The 10,800-nt window shown below is 42.4% G+C and overlaps 4 protein-coding genes across 4 annotated transcripts; 2 read left to right on the forward strand and 2 right to left on the reverse strand.

Moving 5' to 3' along the window:
- Positions 1-1,469: 1,469 nt before the first annotated feature.
- On the reverse strand, positions 1,470-2,207 carry PHALS_11988 (ubiquinol-cytochrome c iron-sulfur subunit; the record flags this gene model as incomplete). Its single annotated transcript, XM_024727449.1, has 2 exons — positions 1,470-2,062; positions 2,150-2,207. The coding sequence occupies 2 exons, from the start codon at positions 2,205-2,207 to the stop codon at positions 1,470-1,472; spliced, it is 651 nt and encodes a 216-aa protein (XP_024578025.1).
- PHALS_14552 (uncharacterized protein) lies at positions 2,206-2,808 on the forward strand. Its single transcript, XM_024727450.2, has one exon. The coding sequence runs from the start codon at positions 2,343-2,345 to the stop codon at positions 2,646-2,648; it is 306 nt and encodes a 101-aa protein (XP_024578026.1). The 5' UTR covers positions 2,206-2,342; the 3' UTR covers positions 2,649-2,808.
- Positions 2,809-2,848: 40 nt separating this feature from the next.
- Positions 2,849-3,722, forward strand: PHALS_11989 (rab other; the record flags this gene model as incomplete). Its single annotated transcript, XM_024727451.1, has 4 exons — positions 2,849-2,879; positions 2,938-3,132; positions 3,198-3,231; positions 3,311-3,722. 4 exons carry the CDS (start codon positions 2,849-2,851, stop codon positions 3,720-3,722), a joined length of 672 nt encoding a protein of 223 aa, XP_024578027.1.
- A 4,860-nt stretch (positions 3,723-8,582) lies between these two features.
- On the reverse strand, positions 8,583-9,186 carry PHALS_11990 (uncharacterized protein; the record flags this gene model as incomplete). Its single annotated transcript, XM_024727452.1, has 4 exons — positions 8,583-8,630; positions 8,708-8,847; positions 8,924-9,017; positions 9,112-9,186. The coding sequence occupies 4 exons, from the start codon at positions 9,184-9,186 to the stop codon at positions 8,583-8,585; spliced, it is 357 nt and encodes a 118-aa protein (XP_024578028.1).
- Between the last annotated feature and the right edge of the window lie 1,614 nt (positions 9,187-10,800).

Genomic DNA, 10,800 nt, shown 5'->3' on the forward strand with positions numbered 1-10,800 from the left:
GGTAAGCGATATCAAGCAAATCGGAGTAGCTATAGATGTATTGCGGATAAGTCCCACTGTGAACAAATTTGGTGTATTTCATTCACATATACTTCAAGACCCAAGTCTTCGCCACCCTTGACCAGAAAAGTGTAGTTCTTCTCATCACTGCAATGTGCCGTCAGTTTTTTCGTTAATTGCTTTGAGGCTACAGTAAAACCTGTCTAAATTAAACATGTTGGGATTTGGGTACATTGTTTAATTTCGAAAGGGTTTTGATTAAACAGGTTTAGTTTAGACAAGTTCTTCTGTATGGTGCCCTTTATGGGTCCATATCTTTTGCTCAATTTAGAAAGGGTTCTAAATTAAACAGGTTTAATTTAGACAGGTTCTACTGTAGTACACTAAGCATCAAGTCAAAACTTAAGATTCGAACGTGTGTCGCTGGGTCCGGTGGACGGGTTTCGCGTTGGCAAGCCATAAAATAGAAACGGCAGGTCTTAGTCATCTATGCGCGATCATATAGTCATCAGCCTGAAAAACTTAATGAATATAAAATAGCCTTGGAACGTTACTAAATGTTTTCCGTATGATTACGACATTTCAGATTTTCAAAGTACACCGTGCTCTGTACATTTAAAGTGGAAACAAGGGATTTGTGTGAAAGCATTCGCGTTCATTAAAATATTGTGCGCGTAGTAAAATGGTTCTGGAAGTTAGCAAATCACAGGACATCATTATCTATGTCATCTAATATTTTGAGAACCTCCCCAAGAAGGCTTAAACTACGGATGTCTTTGAGAGCAGCCGTTCGTTAAAGAGAATGTCCAAGCTTTGGATTGGTTGAGAAGACTCGATGCACAAACATAAGTGCCATAGCGCTGTGAGATTAGCGATTATCAAGGTCCGTGTGCTTAAGATTTATAGGGCCTGCACTAGGTTATGCGGTGGTAAACAGGCCTGACAAGATTCATTCGCCTGGACTAGGCGAATGAATCTCCTTAAAGTCTTCAATTCGACAATTTTAAGATGTCGGCGATTAGAAGTAATTTGCATTTAGAGATTCACTGACTTTTCGATTTTCTTGGTATTTAGATTTACCAGTGTCCTCTCAGTCATCGTTACTTTTGTAGTGATTCTTGTTTCTGACATTCCCATCAGCGTGATTCTTTGTTTGGTTTGCGATGGAGAAACCTAAACAACTGAAGCATTCAGTTTTATGGGCATACCCTCATATTCTGGATTTTAGAAATGTTCGCTATGTATGAGCTTAATCTTTTGGAGTAATTGGTTCGAAGAGGTAAAACGGAAAATTGGAGCTGTTACCAACTTCGGTTGTCCTTGTGTTAGTTATATTAGGCAAGACAGGTTGAATCTAAAGACAGTAATGCATATCAAAGTGTTTAAAATTTCTTTCCAGAATCAACGCGCTCTCGTTTCGCGTTCTACTGTCTCCACAGGCTGCTTTTCGCACCAACACACTCAGCCCATTAGCCAAGAAGAATCTTGTTTTCGTCCAAGAATTGGTATGGAGGAATCTCCAAATTAAGCGGGGCAGGGCCCTTGCGAATGCGACCGGAGAGGTCGTAATGGGAACCATGGCAGGGACAAAACCAGCCACCATATTCACCAGCGTCTGACGTGGGAACGCAGCCTAAGTGTGTACACACACCAAGTACCACAAGCCACTCGGGCTTCTGCACACGGTCAGCGTCTGTCTCAGGGTCGCGTAAGTTGCTAACGTCCACCTGATTCGAAATCTCAATCTCTCTGGCCGTCCGATGCTTGATGAAAATTGGTTTACCACGCCACTTGACAGTAACTGTCGATCCTTCACTTATGCTACTCAGATCAAATTCAGCCGTAGCAAGCGCTAACACATCGGCGGAAGCACTCATACTTCCAACAAACTTCACGACAGCAAGACGTGCTGCGGTCGCATAAGCTACTCGCGCACCTCCTAGCATAAAATATGTAAAAGCACGCTTGCTTGGATCCCCAGCATCGATACGGTCCTTCTCAAAATAATTGTCAGGCGATTCATACGTGTCCACGACAGCCTTAGTGCTCATGGCCGCACGACCTAATTTTACGCATGTTTAGTCACGCATTATCTCCTTAAGAACATTGAACTAGATAATTCAAGATATAAGATTTCCAGTAGACGTACCTTTAATGGTCTGCATGCACCGCGGGGCTATTGACGAGCTCAGCTTCTTCAGCATCATGAGGACGGAGGAATATGTGGTCGGTTCGGCAGGGGGTGGAATCGACGGTTTAGCTTCTTGTCATTGGAGAAAAATAGATATAACTAAGTTGGATTACTATTTAGCAAAATAGTACATTTCAATGTATTATCGTGTATGAAAAGACATAGCAAATTAAGGCCATTCGAGAATCACCAAAGAAGAGCAAAAGTGCTAATGTCTTTCTTTCAACGCCTCGTGTCGTACGTGATCAACGACGTGGCCGTCAAGGCGCTTTCGAACTCGCGAGCCTTCCAACGTTTCGCGCTTAAAACACATTACCACGTAGAAGACGCCAAGCATATGGCATCTACAGGTGCTGATGTGCTCAAGAAATCGATTGAAACTTACGCACCAAAAGTAAAAGAATTTGGCGAGGCTTTTAGAGAGGAAGTGGCGCGGGATCTTAAGAAGATGAAGTGATAGGAAAGAAGACGGCGATAGATAGCAGACCAAAAATCTGAAAACGCCGCACGAAGCTTAATCGAGTGTAATATTTTTGAACTTTGTTTTTTTCATCGTGTTATTGTACCAAGAGTGTGATTCTAGAAAGACGTAACGACTTCAGTTGAAAGAGCCAACAATATCACTTTTCTCTTACTTATTTTGGTCTTGCCTTGCTAATGGAGCAGCATTACGACGAGCTTTACAAAGGTTTGCTGCAATTATTGAAATCATATTCTCTTTCTTGCTTACAAGAACTTTTATTTAGTGGTTCTAGTTGGTGATCCAGGAGTCGGCAAGACTAATCTACTTGCCACCTTTCTCGCTGCTGAGACTGTAAACGAGCAGGGAATATCTCGCAGTTTTTCTGCTGATCGCAACGCCACCATTGGTGTTGAGTTTGCTACAACCATCATTCGTCATCCTAATGGCAAGCGCATTAAAGCTCAGATTTGGGATACTGGTACTGATTCAAACATTTTGAACAGCTTTATTGAATTCATCTGATGTACGGGTGTCTAATCGTAGCTGGTCAGGAACGTTATCGCGCAATTACCTCCTCGTAAGCTTTTCATTGAGCATTGAGCATTGTCACAAATGAGAAAGTGTAGGGCTGATGCTGCTGTTTCGTGCTTTTGTAGTCACTACCGACGAGCAGCTGGCGCCCTTATTGTTTTTGATGTGACTAAGCGCGAAAGCTTCAACAATGCGCAAGAGTACTGGCTTAAGGAGCTCAAAGCTGCTGCAAATCCGAGCAGCACGCTTGCTAGTTGCATCATGTTCGTGGGAAACAAGGTGGATTTAGAATCAACCTCGAATGTAAACTATGTGGACCAGGAATTGCATGAATCAACGGCTAGGATGTTAGGACTTATGCACCAGCGTGCATCAGCCAAGACCTGTCATAATGTGTGTCGAGCTTTCAAGGATCTTGTGATAGCCATATACAACGCCGACAAAGATAAATTCTCGGAAAAGGACGTAACCATTCAACTCAAACAAGATTCAAAATCGTCTCTTTTGAAGCCTACAACCGTAAACAAATGTTGTTAGGTGTTTCGACTAACTTTTACACGAGCATATCATAATTTAAAGATCGAGTGTCTAAACATGAAACTCGCCTTTTGAAAGCTATATGCCCTGTCATTCTTTTATCTCAAACGCGAAAGAAAAGTGAAAGACTCTAGTCTTACTGTATAACTTTTTGTCGTCTCATTGACGACTAAAAGGGATCAACCGACATTGTTAAGATCAGGTAAACGCAACGGTGATGCCTACAATCTAGACATACTTGCGCCTAAATCCTACATTTCTATGAGAGCCACCAAGAGATCAGCGATAACGATTCTGTGCAGACCTGGATGACGTCAACAGTTTCCGTGAATCGAGATAAGTGTCGGATCATCGGTCAAACATTTACTTTGAAATGTACGTCAAATTTGCATGAATCCCAACCTAACTCTTACTTGCGGTTGCAGCCAATGCCACCGTGTGGATACCATTACCTGCTTTTAAAATCGGGGAGGTTTGTACGTCTGGGATGATTAGAAGACTATCGCTACAATAGAATTATGACAATGCAAACTAAAGAACTAAAATAGAGCAGCATAAACCTTTTTCTTACCAAGTAGTGGCAATTGGATAAATGGTCGATGATTTTGCGTGCTCCCATTAATATACAAGCATGCTGTCACCAGCAAACAGGAACAATAGATCATCAAATTCATATACAAATTTCATGAAGCGAAATTCTGAGTCAAAGCCGAAAAAAGGAGACTGCAGATGTAACGGGGTTACATGAGAGTGACCCGTCACTCTCCCAAGGGAGCTGTGGTGTGGTACACCACATTACTAGATGGGTACATGGCTTGAGAGTCATGTAATAAGAAAACATTAAGGAACACCTATAAATATATTCAGTCTTAAAACTACCTAAATTTGGTGATGGGTACATGGTCATGTAATAGGAAAACATTAAGGAACACCTATAAATATATTCAGTCTTAAATCTACCTGAATTTGGTTAACGTGTCCTCGGACCAAGGATCTGTGAACTGCCGTTCACTTACAGTTTGTATACTCTTGGAAGTCAAGCTTCCTCTGTGCTAGGTGCCGTGTGCCCCGTCACACCAATAGTGTAAGAAAAATTTAAAATTGTCTTAAGGGTTCCATGTATTCACTATGAGGGCTGTACTTGTGTGATTGCGACTTTGGGATAATTCTAAAGACTGTATGGCTTAATTCGAGTATTGATTGAGAGAGGCTTATCCCATTCCAGTTTTACGGTTCTGCAACCTAGCTCTAAAGTCAAGTTGTCCCAATGATTATCGCTTTAGGCTAGTCAGTAGCTGTGATATTCAGTCACTGACTCGACGGTTACGCCACGAATTGTGGTTTTGCGAAGCTTAAAGAGCAATTCTTACGACATTACGCCCCCCCCCATTTCATGATGATACAGTTAGCAGTGAACACTCCAATCGCGTAAATAGACCAGGTCCCGCTCTCAAGTATAAACACATTGCGGCGCAAAAACAAATATTGCGCATATTCGATGGAACGGGGTTACACGTACCCTGATAGCAAGGGTGTGTGTCACACGACATGGGCATGGTGTGACTGCAGCCTTGGGTAAAGGCATTAATTTCTCTTGGAGTAAGCGGATTGCGATCCGCTAACTCGTACTTGTTCCAAGTAACGAAAGTTCGATGACCTAAGTTACGCTTCCTCATAGCGCAAAGCAACGTCAGCCCTGCTGCATTCGATGGAAGCGAGGGCAGAGGTTCTAAGCGTAAATGACGCCAACAAGGTGTTGCCAGTGTGAAAGCTCAATATTCTATGCATATTTTCTTATAATATGGTATTCTCTTCATCTTTCCAATTGTTGATTGTGGTCATGGCAAGCGCGCCAAATCACAAGTTTGTTTACATTCGAGAAATTCTTGCCTTACCATCGAGCAAGATCGGTGAGGTTTGGGTTTCTGCAACATGATTCCCCCCATCCTCAGAGTGATTAGCTTGAACTAAGCGGGCTAAATTCCTCCAGGAATCTTATATCGCATACGTCGTGAATATTGGTCGTCTGTCGGACGCACTTTCATATGTCCACGAACATTTTGATTGTCTAGCGGCACCTTAAGAGGCTAAACACCAAATCTTTGTTTTTCGTCAAAGGTGACTTAGCTGCAAAGAACAATAAAGATGTGTCATCGTCTCCTACAGTTTATTCCACAACCAGACAGCCTTATATAGCAAGATGTTTATACGGCTTTAGTAAGCTAACATCGAACACGAGATGAGCTCGCATCTGATATGGAGGTTCGGAGTGAAGTTCAATATATCTTGGACACGACCGCGGAGGTACAATGAAAATATTGATTTCGAGACTACAGATAGTGCATGTATAGGTAGGCGTATTCATTTGTTAATTGCAAATTTACCGCCTGCGTGAAAAATAGAATAAATTCTGTCTTGATTATCTGCATATCGCCTTTGTTCATTGTAACTTTAGTCATAGCATCACACACTTGGTGCGTGATACTCAAACATCTTGAGACCAATTTGCTCCGACCCATCTCACATGGGTCAGTATCTCACGCGCGACTTGCAGAAGAAGGCGTGGCATACCGCGTTGTGTATGTATGAGATCATTATGACATCATTTTGACCACTGTACTTAATCGTCAGTATTTTGTTTAGAAATGTGCTTGGTAGTGGATTTGTCAATGACTGTGTTGATATCAAGAAACTCGCACTGAAGACGACAACATAAGGTTGTTTTGTTTCGTCTCGATATTGAATACCTGCCGCTATTCGCCTGGAATTACACCTTGAAGACGGCGGTTCGCAGCTGACCTTACCTTTCAAACTGTGCCCAAAACCCATCGCAAAAATAGAAAACTATCCATATGATAAATATATCGCAGCTACGTATCCATGCCAAAGATTTACCTGTCTCACAGATAAGGAAGATTTATAATTTATCAAAGCTTCATACAGATAAAAATACATGACAACGATCGTTTTTTATTTCCAGGCAACCCATGACCTGCGGCGCTTCATGGGAGCCATATATAGATTGTGGATGTATCATGTATCTTGATCGAAGAATCATATTGTTGAAACCTCAAAAGCTTATGTTAAGGCTTATAAGACCTTTGTTATCTGATCGATCTCAATCAAAGATGACACGGTTATACTATTTATACTTGGTTACTCAGTAACTCCATATGACTTTTCTTAAGATACATTGCACATTTTTGCGTGGCACCCTGAATCTATTCGGGTTTTCCTTGGCTCAACCAAATGCTAAGAATCATTGGCTTAAAGAATTACGCATTCAATTTGGCTCGCAACTCAAGTGAATAGTTTCACTAGACAACCCTTATATCTGATAAATTTAACTAATACATACCAATACTTTATTTAGGCGTCGCAACGTAAGGGGATAAGTCTCAAAATAGACATATGAAACAACCGAACACAATCATCGGCCAGTCGGCCACCTTGTGCCTACAGTGTAACACTGTGCGTATTTTATCACGATGAGCACACGCGTTGCACTTTTACTTCTCGGGATTCAAGCGAAGCTTAAACGAATCAAGGTGAAGATCTGTGATGAAGCATTCTGATAAGTACTGACACGAAAAAAAATTGTGGGATGCCTAGAGGAAATATTCACAGGACACTTGGGCTGCTAGCCTAACTCGATATGGTATACGGGGTATATACTTCCAGACAGTAAATCGGTGATTGAAGTTAGAATGAGTGTAAGCACCAGTTATTCGAGAAACTCTCAGTTTGGCACTGAAGGGGCGGTCAGTGATTCGATTTCTTAAGCGTCGACTCTGAAAAGTATGGTTTCTGATGTGATATGTGCCGCTTTTTAATAACACAAGAAGTCAAATTGACGACTAAGGCTGCTAAACTAAGACGATATTGTTTGTGGAATTGGACCTGATGCACTCATGTATTTGTAACCGAAACATTTAGGCTCGCGTCACAACCATTTGACTTTAGTTTGTCACGATAGAATGCTTAACTGGTGATTAACAGAGTAGAAGTGGTTATTGCTCGCCTGGAGGTTCTCATTAATTTAAAAAGCGGTAGTGACTCACTACCAGGGGCTTTCCAATCACAAATTGGCGATGACCCATTGAGTTCTACAGAGCATGACCACTCCTGTTCTGCGGTAGGCCGTTAAAAAAAATACTGGAAAAATGTATCCTCTGGAGACGAACATTTGAGGTAGCTAATCTTTACTCAGAACGTGACAATGGCGTGTCTTGTTAGTGATTGGAGTCGTAAGTGGCATTGAGCAGTAAAGTCTAGTAATTAACAGAGCATTGTCATATTTTGTGCTACTAAAATGACGAATGGCACACACATTTGCATCGCCTGGTCAGGCTACTCGCGCGTGATAAAAGCTCGAAACCGCTTTCAGAAAACAAAGAGTTAGCAAACTAAGCCAAACGGTCGAGAATAATCCGATTCGAGGCTTTAACTGACGGCAAACGCACTTATACAATTGTGACGTTGTCGGTAGCTGCAAAATCACGTCACTTGCATTGTAGCGTTTGCAGACATTCTACGGCGTGTCTAAACTAGTAAGACGCATTTTTTGACGCAGAGGCTAAGGCAAGCGCACTTGGACGACCGTCAAAAAGTCAGCAGCTGCGGTATCACGTCATACGAATTATAGTGTTTGCAGACGTCCTACAGCGTGTCTGAAATACCATGACGCGTCATTTTAACGCAGTGGCAACAACCAAGGATATTAGACAACCGTTACGCCATCAGCTGCTGCGTTGTCACGTCATATGCAGTATAGTGCTTGCAGGCGTGTAACAGCTCTCTTCCAGAAAATGGCAACACTTGGCTTTCTTTGTAGACCCATCGTACAGGTGCGTCCTGCACCTAAATTGCTGCGTACACGATTTCTGATGAGAAAGTGGTGAGTGTCGCCTTTGATTCAATGCACAGCTTCAGAACCACGTATGCTGTTGAGTGGAGAATATACGTTCGAACCAGATTCTATATACTTGAGCCAGCCTGGGTATTAAATGAGTTATCCATTTGCTGCTGGGCGACGCCGTGGTCTCCGCGGGAGCAGTACCTGATGGAGTAATGCTCTGCATATCACCCTCTGTCACAGTTGAACTAGCAGAAAGGTAGGGGAAGACTGACCGACCGGTGCGAAGATGTCAGATCCCAGTTAGCGCATATCAAATCTATCAAATCACTGAGCTAATATGTACCTCGTAGAATGGGACTCAGCAACAACAACAAAAACCTTTTTAGTGGAGGGGCTGTCAAATCACAATTGCGATCTTTGTGCAGCCATAAAACCCGCTGATAGATCAAATTGAAATTATTGTTTTCCACCAGTTCTTCTCAATGATAAAACACACACTATGTGAAGACGATACTAAGCAAGCGCTTTCACACTAGCTGTAATCAGTTTCCCGTATAGTGAAAGCGGCGCCCCCAGTTCGGAGGTTGTTGGCGCTCGAGGTTCCATTGCCCCAGTGCTGCTGCCGCTTCTGTCGTGGCTCACTCACATTCTTTACCACATCAGGAGGCGCAACATGGTCACGCAGCGCAAAGCATTTACATCAATTCAGTGAAGTTAATTGTATTGTATTTTGTGGGTTCACAAAAATGACAGATGCTGGTGATAGCAAAAAGTAATGTCACGAGCATCCACCTCAATGACGTGCTTCGTTCTTTCAAATGAAAGCATCAAGCGAAAACACATTTCGTCATATGCTTCACTGAAGCTAATTCAAAAAGCCTTAATATGGATAAGGCGATGAGTCTGCTTCATTCGAGGCGGGTGCAGCTTGGGTGTGGTATTTGTCGGCATTTTTTCAGCGTTCAATATGAAATGACAGAAGGATAAACTCAAAAGTGGTCGAAGTCAGAAGGATTAACTTATAAGTAGTGAATTGGATGATCGCATCGCACATTTGAACGCATTTTGTTGTTACATCAAGCTGAAGGAGCAAAATTTTTGGTTGTGGCGCGGCAGACGGCCAATCAAGTCCAAGATTATGACGTGATTTGGTCTGAAGCATCATATGAAGATGGCTTGGACAGGTCCAGCTTGTAAACCACAAATTTTACCTCAACGTGTGTCTCTTGGTGAGGCCTTTTAAACCATGCATCGTGTGAGCAGCCAGTGTAGTGGTCTACAGCTAATATGGTGGCCAAGTCACAAATGGTCCGCTTGGACGGAAACGGCGTTGCCGCATAGTTTTAGCTTCAAATGCGTCTGGTTTATCGCAAATCAGTGTGGTTTGTGACCATTCTCACCAGTGAACACTCCTCCTTTTCAACTGAGCAAGGTCACGGCAACGAGTTCGTGTCTATCTTGTGAGTCCGTCGAATAAAATGTTTTATCACACAAAAAGATAATTTTTCGACGCGAATGGTGCTTTTCGAGCTTGTACTAGTGATGCGCAATTGTGTTGCGGAATCTCGACGCAGTCATTGTTTGTGGTTTCTATTCTGAGTTTTATGTAAATAATACCCTAGTACGGCTCTTCTTTGTGCGTAGAAAGATATTATAAGGGTACAAACTCCGTCATGGAGTATGTCTTTAGAAATCACGATTTATCCGGCACGACATTGAGAAATGGCGCTCTAATAAGGTAGGATCCGTGTGACACGTGGGCTGCCTAGCTTTACATAACGCGCCATACGGCGTTATAGATAGTTCATTCATTGTAGCTGACTTTGAATTCAAAATCAAATATAACCATTTGATACAGAGGCTCTCAATTCAGTTCCTTAATTACACCTATTGAGCTTTTTTTATGGTCGTTCATTGACACAGGCTCGGATAAGTAATGCTTCATTTCCCATCTTGACTATAAGTGTTCAGGTTTAGAGACCTAGACTGGCTCTGATAAGTAATGATTCATCTGCCATCTCGACTGTAAGTGTTCAAGTTTATAGAACAGACTGTCAAGCGTATAAGAACATAGACGACATGCAGTAAGCCTGATTGTGCGGTGCAAAGACTCGTGGCATCTGTCCCTTACCAAGTTGGAGATGTCTTGTACCAGGGTTACTCGTACCCTGGTAACAAGGGTGTGTGTCACACGAGATGGGCATGGTGTGACTGCACCCA

This window comes from Plasmopara halstedii (genome assembly GCF_900000015.1).
Source record: "Plasmopara halstedii genome assembly, contig: Scaffold_555, whole genome shotgun sequence".
Lineage (NCBI taxonomy): Eukaryota > Oomycota > Peronosporomycetes > Peronosporales > Peronosporaceae > Plasmopara > Plasmopara halstedii.